At 35.8% G+C, this 19232-nt stretch overlaps 1 protein-coding gene across 1 annotated transcript; it reads right to left on the minus strand.

The window, feature by feature from the left end:
- Positions 1–9382: 9382 nt before the first annotated feature.
- Positions 9383–16940, minus strand: LOC132092583 (tyrosine-protein kinase Blk-like). Its single transcript, XM_059498878.1, has 12 exons — positions 16833–16940; positions 16561–16594; positions 16235–16328; positions 15736–15834; positions 15384–15487; positions 13869–14018; positions 13350–13502; positions 12171–12350; positions 11997–12073; positions 10827–10977; positions 10320–10451; positions 9383–10217 (listed from the first exon to the last, which is right to left on the minus strand). Exons 1-12 carry the CDS (start codon positions 16917–16919, stop codon positions 10015–10017), a joined length of 1464 nt encoding a protein of 487 aa, XP_059354861.1. The 5' UTR covers positions 16920–16940; the 3' UTR covers positions 9383–10014.
- Positions 16941–19232: the final 2292 nt, after the last annotated feature.

Genomic DNA, 19232 nt, shown 5'->3' on the forward strand with positions numbered 1-19232 from the left:
AAATAATGTGATAGGCTACAGATGTTCAATGCTAAAAGCAACACAAAACATCTCAGGTTACGCATGTAGGTTCCCTGAGAAGGGGAACAAGACACTGTGTCTCTTAGAGAGCACTATGGGGAATTTCTGAAGCATGAGTCTAAACACAACAATGAACTTGGCATTGGCAGGCGGTAGCCTATGACATTAAAGCTGGTGCAGCCAAGAGTATAAAAGGGCATCTGTAAAATACGTCATCAGGGATCATGCAGGAATTCCTGAACCATGGCAAAGGGACACAGCTTTTCGTTCTCCTTCTCAGAGAACCATGGTTACATGCAGGGACGTGCACAGACATTTTGAGGGGCAGGGGCTCAAGTGAAATAAAGGGCACTTCTCATAATTAGTTTTTTTTTTTTTTTTTTTTTACAAAAAAGTATATATATATATATATATATATATATATTAACGCAACTCTGACTTCCTATTAAAAAAAATAATTTAAAAAGTTAATTAATTTTATCTTCCTCAAACTCACGCAATTGTTTCATTTTCAAAAGATGTCTACAAAATAATCAGTTCACGGAAACCATGGTCTCCTTAGTATTCACTAGGTTTATAGAGCAGCAAAGGAAACCATTCCACAATGTGCATGTTTTGAACACATTTTCTATGCTACTAGTTTCAAGTATATATGAAGAGTTCAGATGCAAAAGCCTCTAAGTGCCATCTGAAATTTTCTTATGAGCTTTTTTTTTTCAAGCTCGTATTTAAATTCAGTAATTTAACTTAAATGACAATTAATAGGTAATTTCCATTGCCAGTAATGTGAAATAAGTGGACATAAACATACAAGCTTGATAAAAATTATCATTATTGAAGGAAATTTCAGATGGCACTTAGAGGATTTTTCATCTGAACTCTTCATATTTAGAATAACCTAAATAACTGCATCAAACAGAGGGGCGTGTTTTACTAATAATTTGTTTATTTTTGCACAAGGCACTACATCGTTTTAATTTTTTTGGTGTTATCAGAATAAATAACACTTTAAAATTAAACTTACCAAAATAATTGATTAAAAATTCAATAAAAGCCAATGTCATGTATGTATTTGTGGTGGTATGGAATACTATTTTATAAAGGTTTCGAGGAAATAAAAAAGTTAAATTACTTAAAAAGTTAATTTATAAATATTGTTATTTTTAAAGTTTAATGTTAACTTATTTCTACTCAGTTTTATTTATTAATGTACCAGATGCAGTTACTCAGATTTACTACATTTTTTAGAGTGTATCCTCCATCTGTTTGCATCTGTAGATTTCTTCTAAATTCACCAATTTAGATTTCTAAATTTCAGGGGCAAAGACTCTTGATGTAAGTCAATAACTGGGGACGTTCTGTATGCAAATTAGGCGTCAACTAGTTAAAATGCGCACATTTGCATCTAATTGACAGGGAAATGCAGGTAAATAGGATAAACAAAATAACTAAAGCATATCAGCTGGTGGTGATATTTGCTTATTTTATTAACTTATTTTATTACACTGCTTGGTTGAATTCCAATGTAGAATGCGGTCTGTTATAACCAACAGAGTATAACAGACCGTTGCCATGAAAAACAGAGCGTTGCTATGGACTCACAGGATTCTAACCGTAGAGACGGAGCAGACTATTTTCTTTAGCGGAAGCAATACAATCGGGTTTAACAATCGGGGGAGAGGGAGAGGGAGCGCTTCAGAACTCCTGACCTGATATTTAGATACTAGATTTCAATAAATATATTTGTTTGACAGGGAACCTGTGTGCAAACAGAAATATATATTATTTTTCAAAAATAAAAAAAAGCAGAAAAAAGGGCACTTTCTCTCCAGTAATAAAAAGGGCAGGTGCTCAAGCCCCCTTTCATGTCTATGTGTGCACGTGCCTGGTTACATGTGTAACCTGAGATGTTCCCTTTCAAATGGGAACACTATGCTGCATCCCCTAGAGGGCACTATGGGGAACGGTATACTCATGCCACCATGCTGAAGGGAAAAATGCCTTATTGGTTGAACTAAGTCAAAGATTTAAAGGAGTCCTAATCCCTGCACCAGCAACACAACCATATGGCAATTTTCCACAACATGGTAAGGCATGGATCAGCTCACTTTTGGGGGATTTCCACTATGTACAGTACCTGGTACCTGGTACTATTTTCTGTACTATTTTCAGTACAACCTCGGCTGAGGTTCCAGGCGAGCCGTATCATTACCAAAATGTGATGTATAAACCCTGCTGATCACTGATTGGCCGGAGAGAATCGTCACTACCTGCGTCATTGAACTTATGACACAAGGCACAAGACTCGCTAGATTAAATCAGCATGGCCAGAGAGGATCGAAAGCAACTTTTTTGAACAAACACAAAAGTTTCAAATGAACAATCCTTTTTTAAAACAACAAAATAATAGCTGTTACATAGTCTGCTGTGGAAGTACAGACGTTCCTCTCGTTGATAGCTGAGGAGTGGATCCAGCAAGAGTTTGATAAGATGACATGGAATGAAACAACATGTCTATAATCTTGCCCACTTTAAAGTGGTACTAAACTGCAGTGGAAATGCAAACCGAGCCAAGCCGAGCTGTACCATGCTGAGGAAAAGCGCCAATAGACTGAAGCTTCTCAAGAACGGAGGCCTCAACTGGAGATAGGAAGCCTAACTACATTTTTATTGAGGCCAGCATCCAAGAAGGCTCACAGAGAGCCTAACATTCAAAGCCAACTGGCCTGCAATGCTCTGCAGAATGGAGGCCTAAATACAATAAACACCCTAGCGACACTCCATACAACCTAGCCAATAGCTATAGAAGCAAAGGCCCCTGAATGATGAGGCCTAACTACGCCCCATGCTCAGGACATCCTATAAGGAGGCTCACAGAGAGCCTATAGTCTCAGCCGGATTGGCTGATTTATACAGGATTTTCTGGGAGACGTGTGTGTTGCGTTCTTTAATGTTCCACTTGGAAAAAAAGATGCAGTGATTCCAAACGCCTCATGGAATAAGAAAGCCATCATGTTTACAACTGTGATGGTGCGTGCTTATCAGGATCAACTAAACCAGGGTTCCTCAAATCTGGACCTCGAGATCCACTTTCCTGCAGAGTTTAGCTCTAACCCTAATCAAACACACCTGAGCATGCCAATCAATGCCAATCAATGTCTTTGGGATCATTAGAAAAATCACAGGCAGGTGGCTTTGATCAGGGTTGGAGCTAAACTCTGCAGTGCATTGGAACTCCAGGGCAAGATTTGAGGAAGGGGCAAGTAAATGCTGAATTTTCAAAAGAATGTGGAATATTTAAATTTCGTGGCATAGAATATTTCAAATATATCCAAGAGATTTACACACTGGTCTGTTATTGTTGGGACATTTCCACCCCCCCTAAACAGGCTGTGACACAAAACTAAATGTGATTGGTTGCGTTGGTGACCTTCTGCTGTCAGTCTGGCTACACAAGACCAAAAAGCCTACAACTCACATATGCTGTTGTAGAGGAGCTCTGGTGAGAGGAGGCCTCAAAGAAATAACTCTTTGTAGCAGTAGGCCTGACCACACTTGCAGTAGATGACTGAGATCTAGGAACAGAGGCCTCAGCATAATGACTCTCTAAAACGAGAGGAGGCCTATCTACACCCCACACTCAGGATATCCTAAAAGAAGGCTCACTGAGAGCCTACAAGTCATAGATGCGGCCCTAGTGGAGCTCTGGTGAATAGAGGCCTCAAAGAAATAACTCTCTATAGTGAGACAAGGCCTGATGATGCTTGCAGTAGATGACCGAGCTCTAGGAGTGGAGGCCTCAGTATGACGACTCTGTCAAATGAGAGAAGGCCTAATTACACCCCAAGCTCAGAACATCATGTAAAGAGGCTCACAAAGAACCTATAACTCACAGATTCGGTCCTAGCAGAGCTCTGGCGAGGGGAGTCCTCAATAAAATAATCTTCGTATGGCGAAAGGAGGCCTGACCATGCTCACAGTAGCCAAGGAGGCTCAAATAGAGCCTAACAACTGCCTAGCCAAGCTCTAGTGCTCTGAGGAGAAAGCTTTTCACCAAAACGGAAGCAATTGTAACGATTGTAAAACGAAAGCAGTTCCGGGAGGAATGATGTATGAGGTCACCTTTGCGCATGCACGGGTGAGTCTCATGAAAACTAACGTTTGTTAACAGGAGCAAAGGAAGCAAAGTTTCCTTACTTTAGCAAAGAAAAACCAGTCTCCTATTGATTTATACTGAAATCCTCCAATATTTTTCTTTACAAATCATTGTTTTGTACTTCTAATTTGTTTTGCTTTGATATCTCTGTATGGAAGCAGATTAGTCTCAAATATAATTCACGCTATAATTCAAAAACACGATGCACACATGCGTAGACAATTTCACATGCATGAAACCTAATTCACGTACACACAAAAAAAATTCACGTGCATGAAAAAAAAAAAATATTCGCAAAAAGCAATTCACATGCGCAAAATTAAATTATATATTTATAAAATACGTTTCACAAATGCAAAAAACAATTTGTAGATATACAACTGTGCACAAAAACCTTTGAATGTTTAAAATGTACGAGTGTTTGAATGTACGAATGGTCATTTTTCTACGAATCCACTCGGATTTGTGTGTGTGTGTTTTTGAGACTTTCCTGGCAGAGCTCTCTTCCCACGGGGGTCTGGTCGTACTCTTTAGCCAATCAGATGCGAGCTTACCATTCAACCAATCATATCATAAGCCACTGAGTGCATTCAAGGAGCACGATTCTGCGCACCTTTTGCGCAATATGGATTAATTAGAATGGAAATTAAGCCTTTACATCAGTAATCCAGCATGGCGAATGAAGAACGGGAAGCATGGGTAAGAGTTTAGTTTATTTCATAAAAGTCTGAGACATTCCATAACATTTTATCACAAGGGGAACTCCTTTAGTTACTATGCCGCCTGCAGTTGGAATCAGCTTCCAGAAGAGATCAGATGTGCTAAAACACTAGTCACATTTAAATCTAGACTTAAAACTCATCTGTTTAGCTGTGCATTTATGGAATGAGCACTGTGCAATGTCCGAACTGATTGCAATATATATTTTCACTGTTTTTTTTAATTTTATTTTATGTAAAATCATTTTCTAACTGTTTTAAATTCATTTTAAACAAGTACAGTTTTAATAATTTTAAAAGTTTTAATATTGCTTGTTTTATTCTTGTTATTTTTCACTTTCACTTTCATTATTTTTCTTCATTACTATTTTACTTTCTTTTATGTAAAGCACTTTGAATTACCATTGTGTACGAAATGTGCTATATAAATAAACTTGCCTTGCCTTGCCTTGCCTTATCATGGACCAATGCAGTGCAACACCCGCTAAGTTGCATCAAACGACTTGAAAGATCAGAGACAATTTTTAAATAACTCCAACCAAATTCGTCTGAGAGAAGAAAGTCATATACACCTAGAATTACTTCAGGGTGAGTAATTTATGGCTTAATTTTTATTTTTGGCTGAACTTACCATTTAAGAAGCACTGAACACTATAGTTTCCCTGTTTAGACGCATTCTGAAATAAATGGTCTCCTGAAGACTAGAGAGAGGATTAATTATTTTACAGGTGCACTTTTATACTATTTGTCGCACCAGTTGTGACATCATAGGCTGCCGTCAGCCAATGTCAAGTTCATTGTCGAGTTTAGACTCATGCTTCAGACACCAGTCATGCCGAGTTCCCATTCGAAAGGGAATCACTCCTGTACTCGACTACCCCCTGGTGGAAATGACTGAGAGAGACAGAAAGAGGAAATGAGTATGTGCACAAACTCGATACATCACTTCAAGCTACAGCATTTTCTGACTGGGGTTATGATAGCACAGTTCTTCAGGATGTCAGTCTCAATTGCCTATATCCTCTAAACTTATTTTTTAAAACTTGTCAAAACTTATCTTGATTTAATTTCCTTTTATATTTTAGTTGTAAATTATTTTCGTTCTAAATTATCAAAACATTACAAGTTTGGGGTGAATGGTCTGGCACACTCTAAAGCTGTGTTACAAATGTAATAATTTGAAATTGCTCTTTGCTAAAAGTGTTCAAAATGGCTGATGACACTGATCAAATAGATTTTAGATTTTTGAAATTTAAAAAAGCAAACCTTTGGCTTCACATGCACATTTGCTGGGACTTAATGATTCAACATCAGACTCTCCCAAGAAAAGATGTTGAGTAAATGGAAGCAAAAAGAGATTTTTCATCCTGAAGGAACATGGCCAACCTGGTTTCTTAAATCAGGTTTTCTTTTTCTTTTTTTCAGAGAAAACCTTCTTATTTAATCTTTATAATGGGTTGAAGTTTTTGCAGATAAGCAATTTGTGATCCATTAGAATAATTGATCTTCCATACGTAAATTGTATGGTTTAGAGAGCTGGCCAACACAGAGAGCTTGCTGACTCCAAGTCTAACCCTTCTATTTGTGTTATTTAAGGTGCAATAGAAAGCATTAATACAATATTTTAAATTGTTCTCTGGTATCTAAATATGAGGTATGTGGCTTAGCTAAGGGCAAACAATCTCAAGAAATGGTTTTACATGTCCATTTACAAGCAGCTAACCATGTCCCTTTAGTGGCTCGCGTTATTTGTTTTCACTTTCTGAATAGACACCAACCATCCCTGCACATCACATCCCCTGCACAGCCTGATACATAACATTTATTTCCATGATCTGACATTTTCGCTATTATCCTCGCTTGTTTCTTCACAATATCTGCAGAACTTCTGATGATTCAGCTGTGCAGGTTCGGCTGACGACTGGCATAGAACATGTGCGGGTATATTATGCGAACGTTGGGGGCGTAGCTAGTGATCCTGACTGTAACGTCACAGTCGGTGTTATGTTCTGATTCGCCTGTTTTTCAGTGGTCTTTTGCATTCTTGAAATTTACATAAAAAGGAGGAAACAATGGTGTTTGAGGCTCACGGTATGTCATATCCATCAACAGAACTGTTATTTATTCAACTATGCCAAGGTAAACAAGGTTTTTTTATTCAGTGGCATCGTAAATTATAATAATAATAATAATGATAATAATGATAATAGTAATTAATTAATAAATAAAAAAACATTCAGTCATATGCATTTCACAAACGTAATGATCCAATAGTTTTGGAGTGAAAAGCTAGATAATCACCTCATTAAAGGGTATGGCAGTAAAATGCACTCAGGTAATTATTAATTTCCACTGCTACAGTCAAAAGCCACTACTAAAGCCACTACTATCACTGATGAGCCAGTTATTTTATCAGCCTGTTAAATGTCATCATTCCATCAAAGCAACATTACTTAATATATGAACGGATAGCAAGCTTGCATAAGTATATCCTGCACCAATACAAAGCACCAACGAATCAAAACTAGGTTTCAGCATGCACTTCCCAGAAATATTTTGCTTAACTGGACACCTTTGATTTTGCATGAATGCTGAGAAAAACTTCAGCAGCATGTTTGGAATTCCAAGCCACCGAGTGCTTATCTTGAGAGGAATGCTGCTGTCTTACTGCTTCCTGTTTCAGCAGGAAACCACAGGAGCAGCTCTTGGGTGTTGGTTGAGTTCTCACAAACCGTTATCTACAAACATATAAGGCCCCAGGGGTGAGTTTAAGGCAGGGAGTAGAGCTGTATAAATCTTGGGCATGTCTTATATTCATCTGATCCACCAGAACCAGAGCAACAAATCAGCATATTAGAATGATTTCTAAAGGATGATGAGACTGTGAAGGCTGGATCCAGCTGAGAAGAAACTTTCTCAGAACTTTGGCAATGTTCTGAAAAGGTTCTCTCAAAGTTATGAATAAATGTTCAAGTGACAGTAACAGAATATTTGTTAAGAGTTTTAATAATGTTCTCAAATCATGCAGGAAAACATGATTCATGCATCATTCTTGGTTTTTATTTTCACATTTATTTAAATTTATTATTTATTTTTTTATTTTACTTTTTGCTGAAATGTTTTGAATGTTTATGTCTGGGTGCGTGTTTCAGAACATTTAGAGAAAAATAATGTAAAAAAAAGTAATGGTCCCATAATGATAAAATTACATAAAATGTCCCTTAACGTTTTAAGGTCCCTTGCTTTTTAAACTTTTAAAGCCTAATTTCAATTTAATGGGAATGTTGGCAGAATATTATTAGAACTCAGAAAAATAAATAAATAAATAAATCCTAATTAATTTTGTAAAATCCAAATAAGCTTGACAGTTATTCATAGGAAATGGTTTAAACAAAAAGCATGAGGCATGATGACTTCAAACCAACAAAGTGCAATGTCTTTGCAATGCAAGATGCCAAAGTAATGGCTGTGCCATAATTTGGATGAATTACATTTGAAAATATATTGAAATATTGAAATGCTTGAAAGCTTAATGTTATTACTGTTTTTACTGCATATATGATTTAATAAATGCAGCCTTGGTGAGTTTTTCCAAAAACATTTAAAAGCTTACCAACCACAATTTTTTTTAAATAGTGTATATAATCACAAGCTTCTTCACTGTGTAGTCTAACTCTTTAATCTATTCATGATGAACGGAACATCTAGTCTGTTATCTCAGGAGGAAGTCTAACTAATGAGTATGTTCATTTTATGGTTTCCGGCATGGAACTTCACTGATGATTTTGTCAGTTCATTTAAAACGCATTCAAATCAGTTCTGAGTTCAAATGAATCATTGTGTAGAAATAATGTTTAATATCTGTGCATGGTTTTATTTAAATTTCGAGGATCTTGTTTATTCTGACTGTTAAAATCCAAAGTGTCATAGATCTTATAGGGATGGGCATTTTCCAGAAAATTTGCATTAGAATATTTGGGCTCATAAAAACGAATATGCGAATAACGAGAATGGTTTAGTGAAAAAGACGCTATTTTAAATTGTTCTATTAAGTTTTTCTGAACAAGCTTATGATTAGCCGTTACACAACAATGTTCTACAACATCGTTACGTTATATCGCAGGGTTTTATTTTGGTTGGAAACGTGTAAATTAACAACAAAAAAATAAATAAATAAAAAGGCATTCAAGATCAAGCAGAGCAAACGGAAAAATCAAGCAGACTGTGTCAATTACATACATATACCCAAGTCGGCTTATATTTATTGTGTTTACATTGTTTCACGTATTAATTAATTAGAAGTAATTACATTTTGTCAGGTCATTTAGTAAGATCGTGATCAAAGTAAATCCAAACTTCGAGACGACATACTGATTAAATACCAACTTTTTAACACGCTCCACAGCGCCACCCAGTGCATTTAGTTATAACTGCGTAGGATTTATCATGGATTCCCTGCATTTACGGCCAGCAAATCAACACATAGTAAAATTCGAATAGTGTTTTTATTGTTCGAATAATAATTACAGAACGAATATTCGAATGTTCGACTATTCGTGCACATCCCTAATATCTACATTTTCCAAAAGCTTTATAGGAGAATTTAAGTGTGTAATGATTGAATTGCATAAATAATGACTGGGAAAACACTCACCCTGTCTTCCAATAGGTTGGATAAACAGATTGCTCCACCCCAATCTCATAAAATTGGTTAGGTCAATGATGTTGTGCTGGGCTGGTCAAATGTTCAAACTAACCAAGCAATGTTCTGACAGCACCATGTGTTTCCGAGCAATCACACAAATGGAATGCACACAGCTGTCTGCATATTAAGCTGCGATAGAAGAAATTATCTTATTGAAAAAAGTACACGCTTCACCTTTAAATAATTATGAAATACCCTAAGAAGCCCACAAGACAAAACAAATTATAGAAATTCACTAAACCTTGACAAAAGTGACACAGTAAGTGTCAAAAAAATATGAACTCATATACAAGGATGCATTATTGTTGCTTTTCCCCATACTCCATATTTTTGTCCGGAGTTTAGTCCATCCTTTCATTCCGTATGTTTTTATACATCCTCTTTTCAGTTCATTTTTTGGTTCTGCATTGAGGTTATGGTTGCATCTCGTACTGGCCCTCAGTAGCAATGAAGAAGTCATTGAGTATATCCTGTAGGTGATCAAAGGTGGGTCTGTCCTCTGGCCTTTCCTTCCAGCACTTCAGCATGATGTCATAGAGCTCTTCTGGACATCCATCTGGACACGGCATCCTGTAGTCCCTGTCAAGGTTGCTGATCACCTCTGGATTTGTCATGCCTGAAATTGTGAGGAAGTCATAGCTAGGTTGTTAAAGATCTAGCCATCTATTGTACACTGTTCGGAATGGAAAACGAAACCCAAGAGAGAAAAACCCATTACCTGGATATGGCACTCTGCCGTATGTGACAATCTCTGTCAAAAGAATTCCAAAGGACCACACGTCTGACTTGATGGTGAAAGTACCGAAGTTGATGGCCTCAGGGGCCGTCCATTTAATTGGGAACTTTGCACCTGATTGGTAAAAAATAAAAACACATGGCAGATGAAAAATGGGGTTTTCATAAAAGTGGTCTTCAACAGAGATGCATGCGTGGAAAACTAATTTGTACTGTAATCTAAGTTTAAAAAAAGATTAAAAAAATATTATAAATAAAGCCTCAGGGAAAGAAAATTCTCTCTTAATGTGTTTAAAAAAAGAAAAGAAAGACAACACGGAAATGACATCACGGAAAGAAACTCTTTGAATATCAGTAAGTCGTACTCAACTTCAAAGGCCAAATATGTCAGTTCATTTCATTAGAAATCAAATGTCAGCACTTACTGGTGCCAATTAATCTGTGTAAGTGGAAAAAACTCTGCACTGTTGGAATAAGTGAGTGTACTTACCTTCTTGTGCAGTGTATTCAGATTCTATGATCCTGGCAAGGCCAAAGTCTGCAATCTTACAGTGCAGGGTGTCAGAGACTAGAATATTAGCGGCACGCAGGTCTCTGTGAATGTAATTTTTCCTTTCTATGAAAGCCATTCCTTCTGAAATCTGTTACATAGATAGTAATAAGGGAAGAGTGTGAACTGAAGAGATCTGTCAGTGTATGAGTAGCATTATTTACTGTTACAATCCTCAATTAACACGAAAAAAAAAAACAGCCAATGATGCATTTAATTTTTTATGAGAAATTAAACTGAATATAATATAGTGAAATATTCAGTCATTTTTATAATGCAGTTTCTCAAATGTTTTTCAAAATATTCTACTATAAATTTTTGTTGTCACTGATATTATTTAAAATCACTCCAAAAAATATTTGATGTATTACTTTATGTGTTTGATTGTTTTATGGCATATCAGCATCAAATTATATTATTTAATGGCAAAAGAGGGTAGAAACCTAACAGGTTTTTTTTGTTTTTCATGCCATGACATATCCTTATAAGCTGATATGGCATAAAACAACCAAATAAATATACACAATGATTTATGATTTTTATGATGAACTCAAAATTAACCTTAATTTGGTTTAGCCTTTCAGTACATTCATAAACCATTTGCATGTATATCATTGCATTTACAGTATATTTGGAATGCAGACCATAAAAAAGTTAGCAGCAACATAGTGGGCTCTAACAGGAAGATGCTTTCACACAGAGAGCAAGATGACAGTCATGCATGTTAGGGGCTTCAGGTTAAGGAAAAATGTACGTAACATCCTGCCAGAAGATATTGATCTAAATTTGCTGTGGTTGTTCGAAGTGTTAAGATATAAAAATTTTCAAACCATGAGCTTACAAGACCAAAGACCATTTCCTCTACATGTTCCTGACAGTCTCTGGTGCAAAACCACTCTAAAAATAGTTACAGAAGTTGAAACTGATGTATAAAGAGGGTGCATTAATTACTGTAACTCTAATTAATGTGCAGGTTTTCAAGCAATGTATTTAAATGTATCATTTTCCTTAAAGATTTAAATCTGCATTACCAAATAAATTTCAATTAATTTCAATTAATAAAGGTTAGACAATCAAGTGAAATCAGGACAAAAATCTAAGTATTCTTACTTGTGCAGCCATATCAATCAGCTTGGGAAGTTTTAATTTATGGCCATCATCCGTCTTCAGAAAGTCTAACAAGCTTCCTTGAATAGGAATATATCAATTGTATAGTTCGAACAGTTACAGTATGTCATAATTTGAAATGGTTTAGTACTCTAATAATGTTGTGGTAATACCAACCATTAGCCATGTATTCTGTGACGATATAGATGGGTTCTTTAGTGACTACAGCATGAAGTTTCACCAGTCTATCATGCTGGAGCTGTTTCATCAGGTTAGCCTCCTGTAGGAATGCCTCTGGCTCCATGGTGCCTTCCTTCAGAGTCTTGATGGCGACTTTCTGGTTGTTTTTGTAATACCCTAAAAACAAGAGCCGTAGACACATGCAGGTTTATTAAAATAAACTTGTGAAGAAAATCTCATTAATCTACGGCAGTTCAATGGACACAAATTTCAGGACAGATATACTTTTAGACTCATTGTTAGATTCTTGAGAAAGGGCCTAGAACTAATCGTTCATCATCAGGTATAAAAAATATGTTTATATATCTTTTTGTCGAATTTCAAGTAAAAATATTTCTGTTCTTGTTTTAAACATATACTTTACTAAATAAGGTTATATAAAACAAATACAATCGTTTTCAAATGGGTAAAAGATAAAACTATGATACTGTATAAAAAACGAATAATATTAAAAAGATACAAAGAATACATGTTTTGAAGATATGCAAGAGCACATACTGTGCAATAGGGGAATATGGGTCAGACGCTTTTGCATCTTCTGAATAATATTGACCCTGGTGGGCAAAGTCAAAACCCAGTTGATGTACAATGAATTTATCAATCATGTGGTTAAAATATGGCAATTTCACACAAAACCACATGACACACTATCACATGTCCTTGAACAAACAACTTCAAGGCCAGTATAATCAGAATTTTGCGCTGAAGTGAGATGAATACAAGGACATATTCTTTTTCATTAAAACAAATACAATTTAGTATCTGAATAAACTGTTTTAATTACATTTAGAAAAAATATTTTATGTATGTTACATCAAGGCAACACTGCAACAATGAAATGAAAATATATTGAAAGAATTTCAATTTTTAAGATCAGAATATTAAACCCTAATAAAATTGACTCCTACTGTTGGTTTAAATGTGAATCTTGATAAAGATTTTAAAATGACCAGCTGGGTTTAGTGTGACCAGAAAGGGAATTTGTTTTGTTTCATTCAGAGTCATCCCTTCATAATTTTATCTTCACTGCATAAGAATTATGTGCTTGCAAAGAAAGAATAAAGATTTGTTACCCAAGGGAAACATTGTGCAACTAAACTTTCTTCCGCTTCTTACCCATCCATACTTCTCCAAACTGGCCGGCACCAAGTTTTTTCACCATCTTCAGAGTCTCTCTGGGAATCTCCCACTCATCTTGAGCCCAGGGTCTCTGAGGGGCACCCGTTTTACAGGGACTTCCTAGCCTCTGACACAAACCATCATCTGTCCCTATATGTACAGTAAAGAAGTTTGGGAAAAGAGCAAGAATATTCAGAGGGAAGTAAGAATGCAGAGTCCCAAACTCAGGAGAAATATCAAATTAAACAAGACTAGCTTCTACCAAGCTGTCTGAAATGAAAAGCATGAGATGTGTCTTTTACAAGATTGTTGCTTATAAACCGTTCTATTAAAAGACACAACCAACCAAAATGAGGCAAGGGTGCAGAATACGAACTGAGACTGAAGCTGACCTATTTATCCGGTGGTTAAAGCAACAGTTTATCAAGTTCTCACAGCTACGACCACAGAAAGTATACAGTGGAAGAAACAGAAAGGGTCCTTGGTACAGCAACGGTCTTGGCTCCAAGTACTTACTGGAGTAATAGTTCACTAGTTCTTGAAGAGATGGAAAGGTTGTGGAGGGAGAGATGTAGTAACCACCATTATCAAGGGCTCGGATCTTATAATGCTTGACTACATCACATTGCTCTGGGGTGGAGTCTCTTACAGACAGAGAGAAAGCACCTGCAGAGGATAAGAAACAGCTGTTAAATAACATGGCTAAACCGTGTGTTGTTATTTTTAGGAAGAACAGAATCACAACCAGCCAAAGTTTTTGAAATAGTGCACTATATGTCTCTGCGATCTGACAGGTATCACTGCAATAGCGAGAGCTAAGACCTGTCACCCTAGGCTCTGTAAAAAGTTGAAAATAATCAGGGAAACATGCCTTAAAGAGAAATCTCTGAATCTTTGAACAATTCCACATGTTCAGGATTTCTCACATTGAGTTTGCTTGTCTTTGGAGAGTTTAAGACATTGCTTACAGCACCTTTAATACTGTAATAACTTCTTTTCATTTGAATGTATTTACATATTTAACAGTGATTGCAAAACACATAGTATTTTTGTCTCATTTTCCAGTACAAATATCAAAACCTTCATCAAAGATAAATAAACTTGAGAAGCAAAATAATGTAATATAACAAGTATCATTTTCTGTATCAAAATTAAGTGACTTTGCTCTTAAAACAAGAAAAAAAACGTCTGCTATTGTGGTAATAAAAATAAACTTAATTTCCCTTAACATTAAGTTTATATTTCTTAATTTATATATTTCTTAATTTATATATATATATATATATATATATACGCATACATACATATACATATTTAACAACTTTTATTTGTAAATTAGGTAGTCAGAAAACTAAAAAACAATCTCAGGTACTGAGAAAATATGTATCTATCTAAAGCAATCTAACTATAATCTGCATAAAAATAAGAAAATTCCTATGAAGACTTGTTTCTGTATTTCCCATTTCTCTACAAGTAGACAAATAAAATAAGACGGCTCTTAATATCTCCACTCAAAGCAAAACACAGATCTCAGTACATAGGTTGACATTTATTTGCTCTTACAGCTTTTTGCATGATGTGAACTTGAAAAAGAGCAGCAGATGAATCTCTGTAAACAGTGTAAAATTCAAATATGCACACTTTATCAGTGAAAGATTTGATCAAAATTAAATAAAAGTAACAAAATGTTGAGGCTGTGTAGCCAGTGCCCTTTTAAATATTAATTTAGTTTGAGTGGTTTCAGGTAGAACAAAAACCTTGACATCTGAAAATATCGTAATAATATATTATACTGACTACATGAAGTAATTTCTTTTCAATTTATTGTAAAAACGGAACTAATGCGCTACATAGAATTCTTGCTGCGCTACATTATGGCGAGAAAAGATAATGATACACAGTTTTGTAGCAGTGAATCTGTTTGAAATGTTGTGCACGTTTGTGCTTATGGGCCCAAAGAAGTAAACTGCTGATGTAATTGCATTCAATGATCATGTGAAAACAAAGGGAATAAAAGATTTGGCATCTGACCTTTGGTTGTTTCACTTTCTCTCACAAGAAATGAGCCAGGTTTGTTTCCTGGTGCCAGAAGAAGACGCTCTGTGTCTCTGCGACTCAAGTCCTTGAAAAACCATCTGTAACAGAAAACAGAGCTTTTATAATATCATTCCTCACAGATTAAATTTACAGATTAGAACCGTTAGTCCAGACTGATGTTCCAAGAATGTTGACGTTATTACTGTACATATAATAGCGGTGGAACATTTGGTGCCAACGGCCAAAATACAGCAGTGCTATTGTTCAGAACGACGGCCAACACTCTTTTCCGTACGTTATTGCTGAAACATATCCATATTACGGTGGTATTTTTTACTTGTTGTACCTTTCCACCTCCAGTGTGTGTACTCTTGCCACATACGCAGATGGAATAAATCCCTCATAACCAGTGATCAAGGATTTCGCCAACCACCATTCCCCAGTCCTGAGAAAAACATGGGACAAGTTAGTTATTGTAATAATTTGGCTGTTTAATCTTTTTTATTGCCTTATTTGTGTGTGCTTTTTAAAAATATATAATTTTATCTTACGTTTACATTTAGCAAATTTAAACCATACTCAATAAAAAAGGACGATCCACCTTGAATAACATTCGCCAAACGGTCTGAAATCTTTACTGGATGGTCCTGTTGGTTACTAGCCTAAAACTTTCCCAACTATGCCATTCACACTTTATTAAGATAACAACATTCTTACCCATTTAGTCTTTTGATTAATTGTAAACCTTTACAAGTGGAGATCTTCTCTTAGTATAATATGCTGGAAGACTTTGCTGTATTTTAATTGTATACACATATTACCAAAAAGAAGTATTGTTTACTTACTCATTAATAATCTTGAGTCTGTCACCTTTTTTGAACTGAAGATCACTGTCACTAGCAGGCTGGAAGTCATATTGAGCAATAACAATGTTTTCATCTGAAAAGAAAGTTAAATGTGTTCAAATATGCAGTTCAAAGCTCTTCCATCTGTAATATTTTCTTCAGTTTTAACAATCACATGACAGTTTCTGGCCTTTTATTTTCTTATTCTTATTAAGAACATAACATCTGCACCCAGCAGCATTATTAATATAATGTATTCAAAATTATTTTAGAAAGAAAACCGCTTTCTTGAATTCCACGACATTCCAAAAACTAAAGTGCATTACCTTGATTGTTTTGCTTCCTGTGATTTCTTTTCACCTGTAAACAAAGTAATTAATTTACTTCTTTATTAATGTTTTTAATGATCACATGAATAGAAATGTATACATTTGTAGTAATACTGCATAAACTGTAGTAATATTTAACAAATACAACACAGTTAAACTGAAAATGGTCTTGTTTGGCGCTGTGAAGATCAGTAAAAGTGAATCAAAGTAAAATCTTCTCAATAAAATTCAGTTAGTCATAAAAGAATAATAACAAAGGCAATACCTACATGAGATGTGTTAGAGTTTGATGAATTATAATGGTCATGCTCTCTGGAGTCTTTGTGATGTTTCTGGTCACTACTAGCACAACCCATCCTTAAAAATTAAATTGAATCATCTTCTTAATCAGTGTTCATTTACTTCTATTTAATCAAATCAATCTATTTGTTCCTTGTAATCACACCTATATTCACTGCTGTCAGTCTCCCCAGTTCTCTACTCGGAGTTCAGTTACAGTCCAGAAGAAAACCAGAAAGGTCCAGAAAGGCATCATACTGGGTGCTACTGAAAATAAGAAAACAATTCAAACTCACTCACATGAGCCAAACATGATAATGATTTCACCACAGTTTGGTGGTTTACAGTTCACTTAATCAGTAATGTATCCATTAGTATTCTGTAAATAGACAGTCACTGACAAATGTACTTATCACAAAAAATCTATCAATAAATAAAATAAATAATGAAATATTTAATCAACAGTGACTTCTTACCCTTATGTTATGAATTAAACTAATCTAATCTAATTCTAATTAAACATACTACTTGAATGTTAAAATATGAAAACATTGTTAAAGATTAGTCACCAAAATTTACCGCTATATGTCAGACCAATGTCTACTGTTCAGTAAAAGGGAAAAGTAAAATATATATGTTTGTACTTACATTTTGTGAGACCTCAGCATACTTAAATATATACAGTAATAATCCAAATTGAAGTTCTTAATTTTTGAACTAGATCAAGAGTATTTTTTCTCTCACACATATATGTGATGGCATACAGTCAGCTCATCTACCGCAGACACACACACATCTGCATCTGAGGCCTGCCCTGAGAGACCACATTAGCTAAAAGAGATAAATAGAGATCAGTAGTTGTGTTTATTTAGCTTACTCCTCCCTCTCTTTCCTCTGTCAGTGCTTAATTCGCAAACTGTACAAATGCCTTACAGCAAAGCACACATATGATGACCATGTGATTTCAGACATTAGAACTGTAGACAACAACATAGTTTAACATCCTCATTCTTAGTAACGGTTTCACTGCTATTAATGCTATTTTTACTCTAGTTTGTCTCGCAACAACGTAGCCTGAGAAATTCTTCGGAATACAGAAATAGCAATTCCAAATATTTAAATGAGCTTCAAGAACAAAACCTTCATTGAACCTCATTTAATTAAATAAATTTGGGAAGTTGTGTTGTTCTGCAGGCATCCCCCCTTTAAAATAATCACATTTTGTTGCTTTGGGACCTAAAATGAGATGGAAAACAAAAACATCTAAAAATGACTTGTAAGGTCAATCAAGTCACTAACTTTCTCAGTGGCACAAAAAGCCATTTGACTTTCAACTGTGATCAGCTGTGGCCATTTTGATCAGCTCAGTAGGAAAAGAACTTTCCTGGAGCATTTCAGTCCTCGGTAGTGCAACTGAAGCAAACACAGCAGGCACAAGTCAGAGGATGGGTGCAAAAAAAACATTTTCAAGGGCATTATCAAGGCCTAGATGCACAGTGAAGTCTGTTATTAAGAAGTGGAAGATATTTGGGACAACACAGACCCTCCCTGGATCAGGAAATCGCTCCAAACTGGATGAAAAAGTCAGATGGAAACTATTCGGAGAGGCTCGCAAGAGGCCTACAGCAACTCTGAAGCAGTTGCAGGAATTTATGACAAAGAGTGGTCATTGTGTGCATGTGACAACATTATCAGAAATTCTCCACAAATGTGGTTGTATGAAAGGGTTAGAAGAAAAAAGCCTGTACTCAAGAAAGGCCACATGCAGTCACGACTGAGCGTTGGCTAAACAAATCTTTCTGAGATTCTGAGGCAGATGAGACTAATATAGAATTATTTGGCCAATCAGCTCACCATCCAAATAACAGCATTCCTACAGTAAAGTATAGAGGTGGTAATGTCCTGTTATAGGGCTTTCTCTGCAGCAGGGACTGGAGAACTTGTCAGAACTTGGTGCATTAAGGAGATCTATAAAGTTGCAAAGACTAAAGTCTCAAATCCAAAGAGATATTCTTAATCAAAGTTAAGACTCTGCCATGTCCCCCTAAAATGGCTCATTCAAACATGCCCCACATGTCTACGTCACTATGTGGAAATATTTGCCTATTGCTGCCCAAATGTTCACGCAAAGAAAGAAGGTGTGGTTTCAGTACCGCAGTTAGTGCTGAAGCAGCCATGTCAGGGAGATGCTGTGTGTGTCTAGGAGAAAGCAAAAGCACTTTATTTGGCCTTCTGAAAGTAGATGCATTTAGGGATCTTTAAGATTACTTACAATAGGAATGCATTTTATGCACGACTGTTTCGTGAACCGAGGAGAGGAGGTAATTCTGAGGTTTTGCAATTCTGAATTCTGAAGACTGCAGGCCACAAACGCTCACCATCAAATTGAA

This window comes from Carassius carassius, chromosome 18 (assembly GCF_963082965.1).
Source record: "Carassius carassius chromosome 18, fCarCar2.1, whole genome shotgun sequence".
Lineage (NCBI taxonomy): Eukaryota > Metazoa > Chordata > Actinopteri > Cypriniformes > Cyprinidae > Carassius > Carassius carassius.

Bases quoted from the DNA above. Each gene is read 5' to 3' on its own strand.
- LOC132092583 (XM_059498878.1), bottom strand. From the start codon at position 16,919: ATGGGTTGTGCTAGTAGTGACCAGAAACATCACAAAGACTCCAGAGAG. The intron at 13,503-13,868 runs GTAAGTACTTGG...CTGTACATATAG, and splicing joins ACTAGTGAACTATTACTCCA to GGACAGATGATGGTTTGTGT. The intron at 10,218-10,319 runs GTAATGGGTTTT...TCACAATTTCAG, and splicing joins CGGCAGAGTGCCATATCCAG to GCATGACAAATCCAGAGGTG.